Raw genomic sequence first — 21,746 nt, forward strand, 5'->3', positions numbered from 1 at the left:
GACCTTCATACTTTTTAATGTACAAGTTGTAGACTGCCCCCCCCCCTTTTTTTTTGTCAATACAGCTTAGCAATTTGGGGATATATTTCAGTGCTTCTGTTGAATTTTCTTTGGGCTAAACTACTGACTTGGAGTACCTTGGTCCCTTTTACCCTTGTTATCTATTACTTCATAGAACTTTGGGCTACTCCTGATGGTTTCCCTAGAGGGAAACTTGACATTTTTTGCTGAGATTCACTCCTTTTTAAAATAATAACATCTTAAAAATTAACTCGTTCCCCTTTTCCCAGTTTTCTTCCTTCGAGGTAATTTCTGTTATCAGCTTGAAGTATATTTTTACCTTTCTTTTTTTCCTTAGCAGTAAATATGGCTTTTTTTTTTTTTTTCTCCTTGTACTTCACCTTTTTTTCCCCACTGTATTTTCAAATTCTCTACACTGACCATTAATTTCTTTTATTAAAAGTGAATTATGAAATGTTGTGGGCATATTTAAAAGTGTCTTTTTTACAGGTGTCTGTATTTTGCATTTTCTCTTGGGGAGCAAAAATATTTTTTAAAATATTTTGTTAAATATTAGAAAATCATTCTTTGAAGTCACTGTTTTGGTTTTTAACTCCACAAGTGCTACTTGAGAATTTGCGTCGCTTTATATCCTTGCCAATAGCTGGTATTGTTAGAGTTATTCATTTTTATTAATCCAGTGTATGTAAGGTGATGTCTCACTTTTGTTTTAATTATGTTACTTTTATAGTTTGGAAAAAGGTGTCTCCTTCTCACTCCCTAAACTTCTCAGGGATATGGCACAATACTTCTTAAGGAAGTTATCTACTTATTTGTCAATAAACTCAATGAACTATTTTCTTAGTGAGCTATTACAACAGATTGCATTAGAGCTAAAATCTTGGATACCTTGAGATAATGGCTTTTCCTTTCTGTTCTTTTGAAGAACTAAAATGAAGATATTACATTATGTGGAAATAAAAAGTCCTTACTGCCAGCTCATTTGACACTTTGTTTTTCTATTCTGTTTACTGTTTTAGGCTCCGAGCTCTGTCCAGCGGTGGGAGTATTACATCCCCCCCTCTTTCGCCAGCATTGCCGAAGTATAAGTTAGCAGACTATCGTTACGGGCGAGAAGAAATGTTAGCACTTTTCCTTAAAGACAATAAGGTAAGAACATAGGAAAGAGTTGAAAATTGCAAATGCGATTTCTGGGTATGTACAGTTACGTGTTGATACATGAAATAGCTATGGTTCTTCTCTTTTCTTCCTGTGTTGAAACCTGCATTAGTTCACAGAGGCTCTTCTAAATGATGCACACTTTATGCTTTAGAGAAAACCTAAGATTTCATCACAGAAGTAGAAAGCTTCATGGAAGCAGCAGAGTGGTCAGGACTTAATGCTTTGTCTAACTGATTTCCTCATAACCTTTATTTTTATCAAATTGTGATGGCTGAGAAAGTTTTCTCTTCTCTTTATTGCATCTGTCATTCTTTCCAGTTAGATGTTAGGAGCCAGAAGGGCAGATGCTTCTCTTGTTCTTTGCTTTTGAGTTAAATGTAAAATTTTTAGTGGGGAGAAAATCTTAAAATATAGTACCTCATTTGTGTTACTTATAAATGATCAAAACTCACAGTATAAAGTACACTTCTGTTATGTAACTAGTGAGGAATAACATTTTCTACTTAAGTGTACTTTGCTTTTAAGTTTATTAATGGATTAAGGATCAAACTTTAATGATTGTTGCTAAGAACAGATACAGTTGCTTGTAAAATTCTCCTTACCGTCTGTGGTTTGAGTTAAATGTGCACTCTGGAGTATCAGGGTCAGTGTTATATATCAAATCTGAGCGTGGTAGTCTAATGGGAGGATGGGGTGAGTGGGCTTTTAAAAAATGTTTGACCCTGTCAGAATATTAATTGTGACTGAATAAGCTTTTAATCCATATCTTTGATAATCAGCAGCAGATAAACCAAACAGTATTTTCTTGTTTTGGCTTCTTTAGAATTGCAGGGAGAGCATTAATCTCATGGTCATGTGTTTGGTCAAACAGATCCCTTCAGACCTTCTGGATAAAGAATTTCTGCCTATCCTACAGGAGGAGCCCCTGCTGCCACTGGCTCTTGTGCCCTTCACGGAAGAAGAACAGGTGTGTGCGTAGCGTTGAGCCTCAGGTCCCACTCTTGTTTGTTCCCACTGAGGCATGAAAATAGGAAGTTCCTCCTTAGGCTCTAAGGAGTGTCCTCCTTCCCCAGGTCTGCTTCCTTCTACTCTTCTCGGCATATGGATGCCTCTCTTAGTTGACTAGATTCTGATTTAGATTTGAGGCTGTTGAGTATTATGTAGAGATAAGGATGTGTGTTAGAATAGAGAGAAAAAGGTATTTTTCAGGGGAGAGGGCCTTCTTTTCAGAAACATGTCGTTTTTCCGAAGTAATATGCTAAACCTGAATTCCCACCAGTTTTTACCACTAGAGGAAAATGTAAATAATCAGCTCACAGTGTGCTTAAAACGGTGCTTTTCTGTCACAGATTTTTTAAAATGATAATAGTGAGAAAGTTAGAGTTTTGGGCTGTAAAGTAACAGATTCTGTGTTACAGTGTACAGTGTCCATAGATAAATAATGGAGTTTCTGATTTCAATGAACTATGGTGATTATTGGGCTTCCCTCATAGCTCAGTTGGTAAAGAATCTGCCTGCAATGCAGGAGGCCTAGGTTCAGTCCCTGGGACGGGAAGATCCCCTGGACAAGGAAATAGCAGCCCACTCCAGTATTCTTCCCTGGAGCATCCCATGGACAGAGGAGCCTGGTGGGCTACAATCCATGGGGTCGCAAGAGTTGGACACGACTTAGTGACTAAACTGCCACCACCGTGGTGATTATAGTAAAATGGAGAAAGAAAGAGCTTTGTTGGAATGCCGCTTTAAATGAAGAATCATCATTACTTTTTAAGAAAACTGCTTTATTGAGACCTAAGTTACATGCCATAAAATTAAACATGTTTGTAGTTTTTAGTAGATGCAGAGTTGTGTAACCCATCACCACTGTCTAATTCCAGAACATTTTTCATTCTTTTTTTGTGACAGCTCTGGGTGTTTTCTCTGTACTCTTGCCATGCTGTGCATGGTGAAATCAGTCTATTAAGAGGGAAAAGCCTATTAAAAGAACTTAGTGAAACTTCCCTGGTGGTTCAGAACTGATGGGGAACTAAGATCTCACAAGCCACAAGGCATGGCCAAATAAAAATTAGACTTCTGTTAACCTGTGTTAAGTTTTAAGAAAGGTGTGATATTTATTTGGTGACTTTGAGCATCATACTTCTGTAAGCAGTTTTGTTTCATTTGCGGTTTCTCCTAAATCAGGCTGTGCTGTGTGCTTAGTCACTCAGTCGTGTTCGACTCTTTGCGACCCCATGGACTGTAACCCGCCGAGCTCCTCTGTCCATGGGGATTCTCCAGGCAAGAATACTGGAGTGAGTTGTCATGCCCTCCTCCAGGGGATCTCCCCAACCCAGGATTGAACCCAGGTCTCCCGCTTTGCAGGCAGATTCTTTACCATCTGAGCCACCATGAGAGCCCAAGAATACTGGAGTAGGTATCCTATCCCTTCTCCAGGGGATCTTCCCGACCCTGGAATCTAACTAGGGTCTCCTTCATTGCAGGTGGATTCTTTACCAGCTGAGCTACCAGGGAAGTCCAAAATCAGGCTAATAGTTCCTTCTTTATTCATGAAACCCAGTATCATCTCGGGTCATCAACAAATATTTTCATTGATGAAAAGTTGTTATTGTTATAAAGAATTCATGGGAAAGGAAGGGTCCTGTCTCTAGTAATTGCTGAAAACTTTCTTTTCAAAAATGGTAAATTTCCTTTAAAAAAAATTGGACATCTGTTTATATTTTGGTTTAATTTTTCTCAAAAATATTTTTATTATGAAGCATTTCAAATAGTATAGAGAATATTATTACAAAGACCTGAATATTTTCAACTCATATACATCTAATCTTAAAATAATTTGTGTATATTTTTGTTTTAAGAAACAAAATTTCTCCTTCACCCCAGTTGAGACTGCCTGGGGTGTACCCCTCTCTGCATTTCCAGGGATTGCTATGAATCAGATTACTTTCATCATTCATGTTTTGATATTTTCATTACATATTTGTGTGTCCATATACCTGTAAGCGGAGAAGGCAATGGCACCCCACTCCAGTACTCTTGCCTGGAAAATCCCATGGACGGAGGAGCCTGGTAGGCTGCAGTCCATGGGGTCGCTACGAGTTGGACGTGACTGAGCGATTTCACTTTCACTTTCCACTTTCATGCATTGGAGAAGGAAGTGGCAACCCACTCCAGTGTTCTTGCCTGGAGAATCCCAGGGACAGAGGATCCTGGTGGGCTGCTGTTTATGGGGTCGCACAGTCGGACACAACTGAAGCGACTTAGCAGCAGCAGCAGCATACCTATAAGAGTTTCATTTTATAGGGTTATAAATTTTACATGGACTGTAGCCTGCCAGGCTCCTCAGTTCATGGAATTCTCCAAGCAATGATGCTGGAGTGGGTAGCCATTTCCTTCTCCAGGGGATCTTCCTGACCCAGGTATTGAACCCAGATCTCCAAATTGCAGGCAGATTCTTTACCATCTGAACCACCAGGGAAGCCTATATTGAAGATAGCATACTGTATATTACAGAGGAGGAAATGGCAACCCACTCCAGTATCTTTGCCTGGAGAATCTCATGGACAGAGGAGCCTGTTAGGCTACAGTCCTTGGGGTCACAAAGAGTCGGACACGATTGAAGTGACAGCACCACTGTATAATTATATTCTGCAGATTGTTTTTTCTTTGAGTAATGATTTTTAGATTTCACATTCATACATATGGCATCAGTTCATCTCTGCTTTATAATATTTCATAAGTGAGAAAAATCAATAAAATACTTTTTTTTTGCTGTAAAAGATATTCATATTTGATTATAGAAAATACAGAAAGATATGAAGAGGTAAATCTTTCCTATAAAATTACCATGTAGAAATAATTACTTGTTAACATTTGATATGTTTATTTTTGTGTATCTTCAGTTGTCAAAATACACCGGTAATGCAGACTGAATCCAACAGCGTTTCAAAAGAATTATACACCATGGCTAAGTGGGGTTTATCCCCAGAATTCCAGGGTGGTGCAACATAAAACCAATATAATATACCCAATTAATAGAATGAAAAAAAGAAAAGCACTTGATCACCTCAGTTTCCACAGAAAAAGCACACAATTCAATACCCTTTTGTGAAAGCAAACGTAACAAACTGGGAATGAAAGTGAGCTTAGTTAAGGGCTTTTATGAAAAATCCACAACCAACATCATACTCAGTGATGAAAGACTGAAAGCTTTTCTTCTTGGATTGGGAACAAGGTAGTATATCTGCTTTCACTACTGATATTGAACCCTGTGTTGGAAGTTTTAGCTGAGCTCTTAGGCTAGAAAAGGAAATAAAAAGGATCCAGACTGGAAGGGAAGAAGTAAAATTATCTGTTTGAAGATGACATGATCCTTCATATAGAAAATCCTAAAGAATCCACAGAATAACTGTTAACACCGGTAAGTAAATACAGCACAGTTGTACGCTACAGAATCAGTACACAAAAGTCAGTTGTGTTTCCATTATTGTATACTTAGTCGCTCAGTCGTGTCTGACTCTTTGCAACCCCATGCCCTGTAGCCTGCCAGGCTTCTCTGTCCATGGGAATTCTCCAGGCAAGAATACTGGAGTGGGTCGCCATGCCCTCCTCCAGGGTATCTTCCCAACTCAGATATTGAACCCAGGTTTCCTGCATTGCAGGTGGATTCTTTACTGACTGAGCCACCAGGGAAGCATTTCCATATACTAGCAATGGACAATTTGCAAAGGAAATTAAGAAAATTCTGTTTAGTATCAAAACCAAAATACTTAGGAATAAATTTAAGGAGTATGAAACTTTATACAATAAAAAAAAATGAAACACTATTGAAAGAAATTAAAGAAGATCTGAATAAATGAAAAGGCATTAGCATTTTATTAACCGTTGAAAGACTTAATATTGTTAATGATTTGCTGCCAGTACAATCCCCACCAAAGTCCCAGTGGCTTTTTGGGTAGAAGCTGATCTTAAAATTTATATAGAATTGCAGAGGACCCTAAGTTGTCAAAACACTTTTGCAAAGAAGAAATAGGACCTGTACCTCCAGTTTCAGAACTTAACTGCAAAGCTGCAGTAATCAGAACTGGTTTTAACTTCCCTGGCGGTCCAGTGGTTAAGATTTTGTGCTTCCAATGTAGAGGGTGTGGGTTTGATTCCTGGACTAAGGGAACTAAGATCCTACATCCCTTGTGGGAAAAAAAAAATCCAAAACAAAAAACTGTGGCTTAAGGATAGATGCACATACCAGCTGATTATAAGTGAAAGTTCAGAAATAAAACCAACTCACTCCATACTGCTGGATCACTTTGAAGAAACACTGTATGTGGGTATGTATTACTTTTGTTTCACTGCTGCCATACCTATAGTATTTTACCCTTGCTTTTGCAATGTTCCATGATTTCATTGTTTTTTTCATGAGCAGTAAATCATGTGGAATTCTCCAGGCCAGAATACTGGAGTGGGTAGCCTTTCCCTTCTCCAGGGGAATCTTCCCAACCCAGGGATTGAACCCAGGTCTCCCATATTGCAGGCAGATTCTTTACTAGCTGAGCCAAAGGGAAATCCAAGAATACTGGAGTTAGGTAGCCTATTCCTTCTCCAGCGGATCTTCCCAGCCCAGGAATTGAACTGGGGTCTCCTCCATTGCAGGCAGATTTCTTTACCAACTGAGCTATCAGGGAAGCCCAAATCATATGGTTTAGAAATCAAAATTTATCTCTCCCCCATCCTTTCCACCAGCCGTCTGTCTCTTTTTCTGAAAAGCAGCCTGTATTAGCAGTTTCTTGTGTATTTTTCCAAGTAAATATTGAATATATTTCCCCCTTTTTGTGAAGGTGGTGGTGTATACTAAGCTTTGTTCTATATTTATGTTGTTTTTATTGAAAAATATTCTCTGCACATTTGGAAAAAGTATTCTTTCTTTGTTTTAGTTTGCATTTCTTTCCCCAGTGCAGAGTTTCTCAGATACTTGCATTTATATATCTTGTAATTTTTTGTTCTTTGCCATTTTTGTTGCAGGGGTGGTGCGGATAATAGTCTTTTTCTTGAGCTAGTCCTAAACCTAACCTGTTAAATTTTCTTTTTTTTTTTTTCAGTTCCTTTTTTATTGGAATATAATTGCTTTGCAGTGCTGTGTTAGTTTCTGCCATACAGTGAAGTGAATTAGCTGTATGTGTACATGTATCCGCTCTTGAACCTCCCTCCCACCCCTCATCCACTCATGTACTAGTTCATTTTTATAAATTTAAAATTGCATTGGTTTTAAAAATTGCACTGTATTTTTTAATACAGAAGCCTATTTTATATAGCTCATTATACCAGTTTCAGTCTTTTGTGATTAGTTTTCCAATTGTTTATGAATACTTTTTAATAATTATTTTTTATTTTTCATTAAATGACTGCCTAGATTTTCTTAGAGACGACATGGGTTAGAAAAGCTTTTTAGTAAGTAGGCAGAAGGACTTGGTACTAGTTACTAATGTGATATGCTTTAAGGGCTACACAGATTACTTGATTGAGCAATCAAAAATTATTCAATAAATGCTGCTGAAAACTGTTGGTTTTTTAAAAAGGAATAAAGTTAGATATGCAGTACACCTTCACATGAAAATTAGTTCTAGAATCACTAAAGAAGTAACTCTTGATTTTGTTTTTATAATGGAAAAGTTTATCTTAAGGTGTTAAGATTTGAATGCTGTAATTACCAGGGCTTAATGTAAAGATTGGATTCCCTGGTGACTGAGACAGTAAAGAATCCGCTCACAATGTGGAGACCTGGAGTTTGATCCTTGGGTGGAGAACATCCACTGGTGAAAGAAATGGCAACCCATTCAAGTAATCTTGCCTGGAGAATTCCATGGACAGAGGAGCCTGGCGTACTGCAGCCCATGGGGTCGCAAAGAGTTGCACATGACTGAGCGATTAAGTACAGCACAACACAAAAATGCAAAATTTAGGAATTCTTGACACTTGCTAGCCTTTCTTTTTATAATATATGTTGGAATAGGACAGTACTTAGAGCTGGCAAAAGATTCATTAAGCAAAAGATTCATTAATATTTTGAAATTAACACTTTGGATGGTTACCTGTTCAGGAATTGTTTAGACCTTCCTAGGCTAGAGTTTTGCATATCGATTCACCCTGTTACTCCTATCCAGGAGGTAAATAATTCTAATAACCTAAAATAGCTTCTTGCTATATATCTTGTTTCCTGATGTTACCTGAAGAGGGTATTTTATCTTTAAAAGCAAGTTAATTGAGTGTACGCATTTACTGCCTACACCCTCCCCACCACATATACTCTTAAACATACATGTTCACATATATATGAATGCATGCATGTGTAAAATATAATTACGTAAAAGGTTTTCTTTGAACAAAATTAATGCTTGAATAAGATCTTCTAGTTGCTCTTTGATTGGACATTTCCCTGTATGTCCTTATCGAGTTTGAAAAGCATTCAGTTCAGTTGTTCAGCCATGTCCGACTCTTTTTGACCCCACGGACTGCAGCACGCCAGGCCTCCCTATCCATCACCAACTCCCAGAGTTTACCCAAACTCATATCCTTTGAGTTGGTGATGCCATTCAACCATCTCATCCTCCATCATCCCCTTCTCCTTCTGCCTTCAATCTTTCCCAATGTAAAGGTCTTTTCCAATAAGTTAGTTTTTCTCATCAGGTGGCCAGAGTATTGGAGTTTCAACATCAGTCTTTCCAATGAACACTCAAGACTGATCTCCTTTAGGATGGACTGGTTGGATATCTCTGCAGTCCAAGGGATTCTCAAGAGTCTTCTCCAACACCACAGTTCAAAAGCATCAATTCTTCGGCACTCAGCTTTCTTTATAGTCCAACTCTCACATCCATACATGACCACTGGAAAAACCATAGCCTTGACTAGACACACCTTTGTTGCCAAAGTAATGTTTCTGCTTTTTAATATGCTGTCTAGGTTGGTCATAACTTTCCTTCCAAGGAGCAAGTGTCTTTTAATTTCATGGCTGCAATCACCATCTGCAGTGATTTTGGAGCCCCCCAAAATAAAGTTTGACACTGTTTCCCCATCTGTTTGCCATGAAGTGATGGGACCGGATGCCATGATCTTAGTTTTCTTTATGTTGAGCTTTAAGCCAACTTTTTCACTCTCCTCTTTCACTTTCATCAAGAGGCTCTTTAGTTCTTCACTTTCTGCCATAAGGGTGGTGTCATCTGCATATCTCAGATTATTGATATTTCTCCCGGCAATTTTGATTCCAGCTTGTGCTTCTGCCAGCCCAGCATTTCTCAGAATGTACTCTGCATATAAGTTAAATAAGCAGGGTGACAATATACAGCCTTGACATACTCCTTTTCCTGTTGGAACCAGTCCGTTTTTCCATATCCAGTTCTAACTGTTGCTTCCTGACCTGCATATAGGTTTCTCAAGAGGCAGGTCAGGTGGTCTGGTATCCCATCTCTTTGGGAATTTTCCAACAGTCAGAGGCTTTGGCATAGTCAATAAAGCTCTATATATTACACTTGTAATTTAAGTAACTGCTACCAGATTGGTGTATTTTATTTATTTTACATGAAAGAAAGTCACTTCATGTATACATTTTTAATTAGACGATACATGTGTATACATGCAAAATTCACAAAGCACATACAGTGAAAAACAAGTCTATGAGTGACCTAGGCTTTTTTTTCCTCAGGATTAACTGTTATTTTCATTGTCTTATATTCCCTTTCTAGGGTATTTAATACAATTGCAGCTACTTTGGTGTTTGTTCTTTAAAACACACACACACACAGCTGCTATTTAGTGCAACTGCAGCTACTTTTGTATCTGTTCTTTAAAACATAGGCGCGCACGCCTGCTATGCATACAGTTCTGCACTGTTTTTACCTAAGCATCTATTTGGGAGATAATGACAGATATTTATTTAACTTTTAAGATGTGTCACTGTTCTAACTACTTGTTGCTTAATGTGTTAAGTGCTTACAACAGCCCACGAAGTAGATTCCTTTTCACATTATATGCATGAGGAAAATGAGGCACAGAGTTGAGTAAAGGAGCCACAGTTCACTCTCAGGCAGTTTAGCCTCTTCATGCACTTCACTCCAGCTATGCCTATTAGGCTGACTGTATGAAATTGTGGTTTTCTGGATCAGAAATGATTGAATATTAGCAGTTTTATATGATGGTGGTGGTGTAGTTGCTAAGTCATGTCCGACTCTTGGAACCCCATAAACTGTAGCCTGGCAGGCTCCTCTGTCCATGGGATTTCCCAGGCAAGAATACTAGAGTGAGTTGCCATTTCCTCCTCCAGGGGATCTTCCTAACTTGCTTTCACCCAAGTCTCCTCTGTTGAATGCAATCTCCTGCACTGTAGGTGGATTCTTTACTGAGTGAGCCACCTGGGAAGCCAATTTGTATGGTTAACCCTAATAAGTAAGAGTTGCCTCATATTTTTAAAAAATTGTGTAGAATTCCCTGTGTAGATAGCCATGATTTTTAGATCAGCTCCTTTTGATTGATACTTTGCCAGTTGCCATTTTTGCTTTCACAAACAGTACTACAGTTAAAAATCTTTCTGTTTGTTATTTTTCACATGTGTAAGAAGAGAAATTGTGTAAAAAGCTGTGGACATTGAAATATACCTTGACAAATGTATCTGTTAAGTATATATATTGCCTTCCAGAGATTATACCAACTTTCACTTTCAGCTGCAGTGTGTTAGGATATGTGAAAGAAAGCATATGAGAGTTTCCCTGAACTCTGTAGATGGGTGCGTTTGGGTTTCATACATGTAATCCTTTGGTTATGAGGTATTCAACAGTGTCAGATTCTGGCATGTACTGTATATTTAACACTGACTTCTATTTTTCCAGTATTAGAATACATGAATCTAGATTTGGGGATTTCACAGTCTTGCTTAATTGTGATCCCAGAAGAATTATTCAGTAACACTGCTGTTTACTGTGTGCCCCGAGATAAATTAATGCATTTGTTTCAACTAGCTTTTCTTAAAAATAATTTTTATTAAAATACAGTTTGAAATAAGTATTGATTAAGTTTGGTATCTACCTCTAGTTTTCCATTATTAATTACATCTTGGTCTTCAGTTTTGAAGTTACTTGATTGTATTATTATATGCCTATAAAAGTCAAAGGAATAAAATAAGTTTCTAAAGTTTACCTGAACAAATTCTATTGAATACTGTTCTGATAAAGACAAGTAGTGACAGGTAATGAGGAGAAAATCACCCATATATTAAAATAAGAAATTTAGTAAAGAAAGTAGAAGTTTTTCAAACCAAAATTACATGTTGATTTCTTTAAAATAGGAATATCATATTTCATTTGATTTTTGAATCCAAACACAGTGGAAACAGTTTGGACTTAAAAGAAGTAGTTGAATTGCAGAATTTTATTTCCCTGAAATTTAGTTAGCTGCTACCGAATTTGTGTACTTTAGCCTCATGTGTTGTCTCTGTCCAGAGGTCCCTTGCTGCAGCCATGCTGAAGCTGTGTTTTCCACACTGTGCCATACCACTGCATTTTTGCACAGATGTCTTTTAGGTTCTGTGCTGTGCTTAGTTGCTCAGTCGTGTCTAACTCTTTGCATATAGTCCATGGAATTCTCCAGGCCAGAATACTGGAGTGGGTAGCCTTTCCCTTCAGGGCATCTTCCCGACCCAGGGATCAAACTCAGGCTTCCTGCGTTGCAGGCGGATTCTTTATCACCTGAGCCACAAGGGAAGCTCAAGAATACTGGAGTGGGTAGCCTATCCCTTCTCTAGTGGATCGTCCCATCCCAGGAATCAAACTGGGGTCTCCTGCATTGCAGGTGGATTCTTTACCAGCTGAGCTATCAAAGAAGCCCAAGTGTATAGAAAGTATTCAGGTAAAGATGTATTCCAACAGTTTTTGAGTTTAAAACTGTCTCATTAAATTGTTTCACATGCCTAGGATTTTAATATTTCATAGATCATTTTCCAGTATTTTTATAATTGCTTCCTGCTTTACCTTTTCCTAAGCCCTGTGTGTTCCATTTATCCAGAAATAGTGACTAAACTTACTTTTGAATCCCAGACCTCCTGTCTTCCTGTGTCCCCTCTTCATGTTTGAAGGATGCTTACCCACTATTGTTCTTGTCATATTTGACCCTTTTCCACATTGACTGTGGGTGCAAATGAAGGCTAATGACCAAGTGATTGGGGTTTTGTTTATTCTTCTCAAGCATTCTCTTCCCCTACCCACTTCTTACTTTGCCTTTCCCCATTCATCCCTGATACCTGTTATTCTATTAAACACTAGTTGGAGTTGCTAATTCATATAGATGAGCAGAATGAGGCAAAATGATCAATATTTTTTTCTTTATCCTGTTACTGTTGATTCAGACCTTTTGTGACTCCTGCTCATTTTCACCTTTCAGTAGTTAAAGGACCCTTTCAAACCAGATCTCTCTTACTGTGTATTCTCTGTTTGTTATGATGATGCGTACATATCTTGCCTCCTCGTGGGTACGTACAGAACCTAAAATGGTTTAAGCGTTGGTTGTTCATGTTTGTTAATCTGAAATGTTAGTTTAAAATCTCCAGCTACAACCAGATTTTGGAATATCTTCGTGTGCCGTGTGCCATGTGGTGATCATTTCCCAGTGCTGGTAGTCATTAGATGCCGGGTTATAGACGCTGGGAGATGGTGAGGAGCGACATGCAGTTTTATCTGTTTCATCCGTTTCTTTTCTTTCTTTTCTTTTTTTGGCAGAGAAACTTTTCCATGTCCGTAAATAGTGCTGCTGTCCTGCGATTGACAGGACGAGGAGGAGGAGGAACGGTGGTGGGTGCTCCTAGAGGTCGAAGTTCTTCACGAGGGCGAGGTGAGCTTTCATGTGAAAAAGTAATAACCAAACGGTGGAGACAGAAGAGAGGGAAATAAATAAATCACTGTAAAAATATTTTGATACTTGATTTTCCAAAACTGCCCTTTGACACTAACTGCATAATAAATGTCCTGAACATTCGTTTTCGGAACCATTTCTCAGTGTATCTACTCCACAACCCCTGGTTTGGAGTAGAAGAGGGTGATTTGAGCCTAGGGACTTGAGTGAATGATTTTAGATGGTCCTAATTCTCTTTGGCAAATATTCGTGATCCATACTCCTCACCCCCAGGGGACCTTATGCTGTGAGAGCCAAAGCTCCCTGAATTGCCTTGGCTGCTCAGTGGCACCCAGGTCCCTGCAGGCCTCTGTGACTCGGGTCTCCATATAAGGCCATGTGCCTGGAGTGTCCCCAGCCAGAGAGAGGCTTTTGTAAAAGCCGTCTCCTCAGTATGAGACCTTTTTAGGGTGCAGAAGAAAGAAAAAATTATGCAACAATCCTTTATATAATCTGTAGTTTTATATTTTGTAGATTTGTCTTTTCTTAGAAGAATAATTGATATTACTTGTTCTTTGATATCTTCTCCCTACTTGGAGTTTGTTGATCTTCTGCTACTTAAGGGCATTCTTAATATTTGTAATATAAATATTTATTTGAGCTTTTACTTCTAAGTTGGCTAAATCATAGCAGAAGTCTCAACATACCTTGCAGTTTTAAAAGGTGCTTTTGGAAGAACTGGATGTCTGCAAGCCATTGCCTCCACACGTTGCACCATCCAGGGTGGCGTGATCATGAATGTGGCGTATCTAAATTCTTTTTTCTTAAAGTTAAGCTTTATGAATAGAGTGATTTATACCCACTCTTTATAGAGACTGTATTAAATTGTGCATTCCTGTGAAGGGGTTTCATTCAGAATGTGGGAAGGCAACTGTTCTGAATAATGAAGAGGTTAACTGAAACTCTACTTGTAGATCAAGTGCTGTTGCTAGGATGTCCATGTGTTTTCCTTCTGAATTTGTCAGAATGGTGGTTTTTAACCTGGGGAGTTGTTAGAATCATCTATAAAACTCAACAGGAAATAATATCTGCAGCAGAATATACTGGGTGGTGAGATTTAAGCTGTGTGTTTCAGAAGGTCCACAGGCCATTTAGATTCTCAAATGCAGTTAGGTTCCGTTGGTGCAGAAATCGCCTGAGATCTGTGCTTCTTGGTGGTGTGCTGATGGTGTTTTGAGGGTGACTGTGGCGTGCTCCTTGGACGTTGTCTGGGTTTTTCTGCAATGGGCTCGCACTGAGAAGAGGTTGCCCTTGGGGAGCTTTTCCTCTAGTGCTTTTCAGGGCATGACGGTGAGAGGTCTTATTAATTAAGAAGTGTGGCCCACAGCAGCTGTTTTTTGTTCCTCAAGTGACCACCAATCTCTAAATAGGTGTTAAAAAAAATTCCAGGTCTAGAAACTGATGAAGCGTTGATTAATTTCTTCCTGCCTTCTGGTTTGAAGTGTATATTGTTATCACATAGGATAGAACTCTTACATTCAGAATTTAAATGGGACTTGTATGAAAGATAAATACTGTAATAAAAGCAGTGACTTAATTAACATTGATATGAATGGATGACATGAAGCTAGTTAAATGAATGAAGTGACTTAGTGAGAAATACTTCTGACACCATTGTCCCAACTCTGATTCTTATTGGTTTCATGAGACCTTTAATCTGTGGTTTTGTTTTCTTCAGTTACTGCTTAATTTTAACCTGTTGGTTAAATAAATAGTGATTAGTGTAGCTTTTTTTTTTGGCATGAGCAGACCTGACATCATATGATTGCCCTGGCAACTTGAGAGAAGTTTGTTGTGAAAATCAACTGACTTTCATACTTCAGAATATCATGAAGCAGTAACATTTAAATGAACAGGGAAACAACATGAATTTGTCTTCTTTTTATTTTATCTGGTGAAGATGTTTAAAAATAAAGCGTATCTATACAATTGTCAGCCACTGTCTTCCTCATTATTAAAGGAGGTATATTGTAATCCCCCCAAAGAAGAGGGTGAGATCTCAGAGATTAGGACAGTCATTTAAATTTAACTTTATGAAAGATTCTCCATGTTATATTTACTTGCTTCTCCTCATATGGGCACTACTTTTATAGATGATTATGGGCCTTGCACTTTGAAGAGTGTTCCTTACGTTTTACAAGCTGGAAAACTCTAGAATCACATTGTTTTTTTGTGCCCACTTATAAAGCTTTGGGCTCATAAGGAGGACCCGTGCCAATGCTAGTCATAACTGGCAGGGAATATTTTGTGGTTTGCTTATTTTTCTGGCAAATTTTGAACACTGTTTTTCATATTCACATGTTTCCAGAATAAAATACTTTTTCAGGGTGCTATGTGCTTAATGGTTTTCTTTAGAAAATTGTTCTCTAAAAGGACAGGGAACTTTTTTCTTTCTCCCTAAAAATATCTTTGTAAATATCACCACAGTGTTATTTAACAGTTTGTATTAGACTGTTTTAAGATAGATCTTAAATAATACATCTATATTTCCTAAGGATAGAGGTACAAAACTGTACATTAAATTGAAGTTAAATTGATACAACTGGAAGGTAACTTTAGGATTATTATAGTTCAACTCTAGTCCTTACTTCCATTTTACAGATGAAGATATTGATACTTAGACTAAAGAAGATATCATTGTTCTATGATTACATACATAAAACTATGCATTATTCTTGTATTCCATCATAAGATCATATAGAAGTATAATTGTATTCTGAGTCAATATTTGATAAGTGATGCTAGAAAGTAAAAATACTGTATGGATATTTCAAACAGTTATTTAACTCAGTTGTATTTAGCTTTGGAATGCATTCATTCTTTTATTCAAGATTCATCATTTTTCCTCGGGTGTTTTTTTACTGTTGGAGAAGTGAGTTGGGGATAATGGCTAAGATTTTTTCTAGGTATAAATACATACCTAGGCACAATTTTTACCCCCTTCCCCCCAGTTTTCAACTTGTGTGTTGGATACAAATGGCGTACGTTAGTTGGGAAATCCTCACAGTACACAGAAAATATAAAGCTGAAAGTGCATATTGCCTTCTGCCCCCAGATGCAGCATTTGGGTTTATATCCTTCTTGATCCTAACTATGCAGTCGTATCATTTATATACATTGTAATTTTTTTTTTTTTTAATGTATTGCTCTTTGGCGTGCTTTAGTCATTCAGAATAGTCATACAGTCATTAAGTCATACAGAATAATGTAGATTCCTTTTAATAGTATCTTATCTTTTGTGGCTTCCTGGTATTCTACTGAACTGGTTTATCAAAATTTGCTTAGCCAGTCCTTTACTGATTTATGTTTCCGTTTTTCAAAAATTTGCAACAAAAATCTCCATATATATATATATATTTGCATATTTGTGCAAGTCTTTCTATTAGGATAAATTCTAATTAGAATGTTGAGTCAAATTTGATAAATGTAATCAGATTGCCTTCAGTAAAGGCCAGTGTACATTTGAGCCACTGGAGCCTCTGTAAATTCCTACATGCACACTTTCTTACCGGCTCTATGGTTTGAATTTAGTGCTGCCTGATAGTTTTCTCCAGGATTTGCACAAATGGGAAAGAGTGCCTTTGGTTGGTGTGGAATATTCTTGAAGAAGTTAGTTCACAAAATTGATAGTTTAGTTGGCCGTATTAAATTATCCTTGCTCTGGAGTTAAAGAAAGTAACATTTATGCCTGGTTTTTGTACTTTGCTCTCTTCTCAAACTCCTCACATTTTCCATTTTTATTGAAAATAATCCAATAGAAGGTTTGATTTGTCATAATGGTTTACTGATCTTAGAATTTCACTATTTTCTGTTAAGGAGCTTGATGTTGATACAGTTTTCTTGTTCAGGACTGGAACTGGTACTCTTACACAGTTTTTTTTTTTTTTTAATATCCTCCTCTGGTCTGGCTACTTCACCGCTGTCATTACTGTTATTGGTCTCACTGGTAAAGATTCAGTGGGCCTTGCTAAATATTAAATGTAGATATCCTGCTTTGTATATAGACAGCACTTCAGAGATGAATGCTTGGTGTTCACCTTGTGCCAGATGTTGACATCTGACCATCATTTTCTCTGTATTGTTGTTTTCAGGCAGAGGCAGAGGTGAATGTGGTTTCTACCAAAGAAGCTTTGATGAAGTAGAGGGGGTGTTTGTCCGAGGAGGCGGCAGGGAAATGCACAGGTCACAGAGCTGGGAGGAAAGGTAACTGGAGGAGTCACATCTTGGGATAAAGATTCTTGGTGTAAAAGCATTTTTTCTCTGCTTTCTGCAGAGGAGAAGGCTCTCTGTACAGTTACAAAGTTTCACTTTCCAAAAAATGCTACTAATGAAATAAGAGTTATGTTAGACGTGTTTAAATGATCCTTATTTTCTAGAGAAATACATTAATATTTTTGTCCCTGCATGGATATTTAATAGTTAATTAAATGTGCTATTTGATTAGTATTCAGTGAGAAGCATTTTCATTTTATTGTTTGTTGCTGTTAATCAAAGCATCTTCTCTATATTGCTTGTGACTTTGTATGAAGTCTTTCAAGATGAGCAAAGGCAGTTGCACAGATAATATACAAAGATGTCCATGTGATAATATTTATAATATAGAACAGTGGGAAATAAGCCAAACAACTTAATTTTAATGTGGTTTCTTATAAAACGGCATATCCACACAGGTGTTAATTGGTCTCTAAGTCATGTCTGACTCTTTCCTGACCCGATGAACTGTAGCTCAACCAGGCTCTTTTGTCCATGGGAGTTCCCAGGCAAAAATACCAGAGTGGGTTGCCATTTTCTCCTCCAGGGGATCTTCCCAACCCAGGGATCAAACCGGAGTCTCCTGCATTGGCAGGTGGATTCTTCACCTCTGAGTCACCAAGGAAGCCTTGTCCATAAAAGCTAGGAAGAGTTTGAGAATATTTAATCATGTGTAAAAACACATTCTGAAAGCAGTATATAAAGCTCTGTACATCAGATACCTAAAGTAAAACATGAATTTAATTAAAAATGTACCTAATAAAAAAAGTTTCTGGGTCTATGGAAGCTAGCTTTTGGTAGGTGAGACACTGGATATTTTTGCTTTCATATTTGTGTTTTTCTGTGTTTTCCAAATGTTAGGCAAAAACGATATATTTGTTTTATAATTTGAAAAGGAAATGCTGTTAAAGATAGGAAAGTGGGTGTCATGGATGGGAAATCTTTGTATTACTCTCATGTTCTTTTTGAAACTTCATTTTACCTTTTCTAGGGGTGACAGACGTTTTGACAAACCAGGACGAAAAGATGTAGGTAAGACTTTCTGTTTTGAAGTATTTTTATATGCATTTCCATGGCATTAGTTCTTAACAAGGCTCACAAAGGATACCTTAATTAAAAATTGACTCAGTTACTTGCCTCTCTCCAGTAGATGGGGTTGTAACATTGCTTGCATTTAGAGTTCCATGGTTATTTGAGGGCTGTATTGCATGAAACCAAGGATAATAAATACAACCATTAGGATTTACTTGGTTTAACTTTTTAAGTCTGTGTGTTCTCTGCAAGACTTATTCTTTATTAAGGCTACCTTATGAACTGAAATTTCAAGTTAGGAAGCAGCCTATTTACTCCTTTTCCAGTGCCTCTCACAGCTGAGAAGAAATAGAGAAAATGCTAGAAGGTTTGCTTTTGTATCTAAGAGCAAAGGCTAAAACTGTGACAGTTTTTACTTTAGTCATTTATTCATCTGGTCTTTTTGATAAATGATGGTCTTTCTTAAAGGGCAATTTTCACATTAGATCTATAAAAATATTTTATAGTGGCTTTTATTGAATGCTTTTTAATACGATGTTCACTTTGGCTTATTAAACTATGCTAATGATTCTGAACTTTTATAAGTAATCCACTTTTGTTGAAAATGTTGTAAATTAAAGAAAAAAGTTGCTCCTGCTATGTCTTACAGTCTACCAGAATAGCAGTACTTGGCTAGTTTGTTGAGACACACTGACATACTGGTCAATTGTGAGATACCCTTTGACAGCAAATTAAGATAATTTAAATACTGAAAGTTCAGAATGATTTGTTCTTTATAAAATTAGAGACTGTTCTTATCATGTATTTGCTTCTTATATATGGAGAAATGGGTGGAATTAGAAACGTGGGTAAGAATTGTGCATGACCTTTGTGAATACCCACAGGAGAATGTAGAGGCAGAAAAAGCCCTGTACTACTCAAATTATAATTTCTGTTCATTAGGAATCATCTTACAGTAATGATTCTGTGAGGATGGAATTAAAAGATCATTAAAGTAAAATCTAGGTGGTACAGAAAGGTTCAACTCAGTGCATTTTGAAATTCTTGGAAGCAGGCATAGCAATTTGGGCTGTTAGGTTGCTGCTGGCAGTTGGTAATAAGGGCTTGTACTTATATAAGGTGCTTCCTTGGTGGCTCAGATAGTAAAGAATCCACCTGCAATGCAGGATACCCAAGTTTGATCCCTGGGTTGGGAATATCCCCTGTTGAAGGAAATGGCTTACCCACTCCACTATTCTTGCCTTGAGAATTCCATTGACAGAGGAGCCTGGTGGGCTACAGTCCATGGGGTCAGAAGAGTAGGACGCAACTGAGCAACTAACACAGCAACAACACACATATATAAAAGTGGGCTTTATGGTTTTTCATATCTGCTTGTCTTTGGTTTATTGGGACTGTTAAGCTGTCTGTATTGGTTTCCACAAGCATTTTTAACATCATTCCATTGTGGTCTCCTGGATCATGTATCCGAGACATTGTGGTCTCCTGGATCATGTATCTGAGATTCTGTCACTAATTTCCCAGGTGGCCCAGGTAAGTGAGCAATAGAGCCAAGAGTTAGAGCTGCTGGTCCCACTTTCTAGTAAATTCTCCCTCTTTCAGTTTGCACTCCATTCACCTGAAAGGATAATGGGGCCTTTGTAGAAAACTTAATCTCCTTAACACAGAAGCTGTGATTCTTTGAAATGAAAGAATCATTTTCCCAGAAGCTTTCAATCTCCTAGACAAAAGTATTTGATTGCATTTTTTAGCTGTCTGTTATTACATAGCATTAGTATACCAACAGAGTTTTTTGGGGGGATAGTGTGTATGTGTCTAGGGAAAGTCATATCTAATTTTCAGATGCAAAGTTTATGTATAAATAGTACAGTAGGAGATTACTTTGGCTTGAATGGAGAAGGTCCTGCATCTGTATTGAGACTGAGAGGCCAGACAGGCCTGTCCACTTCCTAGTTAGGCCACTTTGGGCATCCTCTGTGTGTGACCTGCGTAAGTGATGTGAGGCTCTTAGGGGAAAACATACCATGTAAATCTTCAATGCTACTTTATTTTCACAGGTTAGGTGAATTTTGTTACTTTATTATAGAAATAAGAATTTCTGCTGTCTTATCTGTATTACAGCAGTCTTGAGTTGGAAAATAATCTGTTGTTCTAGCTAGTATTTAAGAATGCCTAAGGTTTTTAAACTGCAAAAGTTCTCAATAATTAAGTTTCTGTGTCCTTGATATACTTTGCTATTATCAGTCTTAGACCACTTAAGAGTTCTTTATTTTTTTCTCCTTTTGGTCAAAGAATAGGAAAATGTGACTTGCTGCTGTGCCCTGCTTTTCACAACTACTTGCCTTTACTGTCTAGAATTTATTTCAAGAAATGATTCCTGTGTGGGTCATCACCAGTGGGGAGGGTTCATCTTTCCCTTTGCCTGCATAGGACTGGATAAGGGAGATTTCAGAAGAGCAGCAACAAATCTGTTTGAAATCTGATAGGGTGACATTTTTGGGTCTTGTTTTGGTTGGGGACAGTTTGATTTTTTTTTAATGGAAATGACAAGTATACAAAGATAGTCTTAAGTTAAACCAGAGGTAAGGGAAAGGGTTCATCCTCGTACATGTAAAATTAAAATAGCAGAGAAAGCATAATTTTCATGGAGTATTAGATTTGGAAAGAAATAATAGAGTTCATCCAGTCCAACCTCCTACTGGTGAATAAACACTCATTTTGTGTTTATAGAAAAAACTATTTGAAGTTTGAAACAGGAATTTGGGTTTGAAAATGCTTCATTGCCTAATTATTTTTTGCTTTTTCTAGTGGAGGTTTTTTTCCCTGAGTTAAATTATATGCAAACCTTTATATCTACAAAAATATAAATATGTTTGCATCTATGAGGTTTTTATACCATTGAATGGATCCTAAGTAGAAAGGTAAAGTTTTTACTTTGGTCGGAAGTCATTCAGGTGAATAGTTGTAATTTTTAAATCACTATTTGATTAATGTACACAATAGCTTTAAAGTAGATAAAATTTTGCATCTCTTTGCCTAATACCACCCTGCAGTTTCCATCAGGCTAGTGCTTATTTTACTTGCTCTGATCACTTTCTGCCACAAATACATGAATATGTGAGTGTGTTTGAGTGTCATGCCCAAATGATTTTACAGTTATGGTTAAATCTATTTTTTGCTGTTTTCTTGTGAATATTTGTTCTTAGCTGTTAAAAATTAAGGGGGTAATATTTACCCCAGTTTGGTTTTATAAAGAACCAAAGGAATGATCTTTGTTGTCTTGAAAAAAGTAGCAGTTTTGAAAGGATTTTCACTAAATATTATGAAATCATCATTCTACCTAGGGAGCTAGGTTTGAA

At 37.4% G+C, this 21,746-nt stretch overlaps 1 protein-coding gene across 5 annotated transcripts in view; it reads left to right on the forward strand.

The window, feature by feature from the left end:
* GIGYF2 (GRB10 interacting GYF protein 2) overlaps positions 1–21,746 on the forward strand; it is a 129,373-nt gene that overhangs the window by 36,799 nt on the left and 70,828 nt on the right. For all 5 annotated transcript variants that reach the window (XM_027537934.1, XM_027537936.1, XM_027537937.1 and 2 more), the window contains 5 exons: positions 1,041–1,170; positions 2,054–2,149; positions 12,933–13,044; positions 17,196–17,307; positions 18,347–18,387. In XM_027537934.1, the coding sequence (XP_027393735.1) occupies positions 1,041–1,170; positions 2,054–2,149; positions 12,933–13,044; positions 17,196–17,307; positions 18,347–18,387 (491 nt within the window). The remainder of the gene's footprint in view (positions 1–1,040; positions 1,171–2,053; positions 2,150–12,932; positions 13,045–17,195; positions 17,308–18,346; positions 18,388–21,746) is intronic.

Source organism: Bos indicus x Bos taurus, chromosome 3 (assembly GCF_003369695.1).
Source record: "Bos indicus x Bos taurus breed Angus x Brahman F1 hybrid chromosome 3, Bos_hybrid_MaternalHap_v2.0, whole genome shotgun sequence".
Lineage (NCBI taxonomy): Eukaryota > Metazoa > Chordata > Mammalia > Artiodactyla > Bovidae > Bos > Bos indicus x Bos taurus.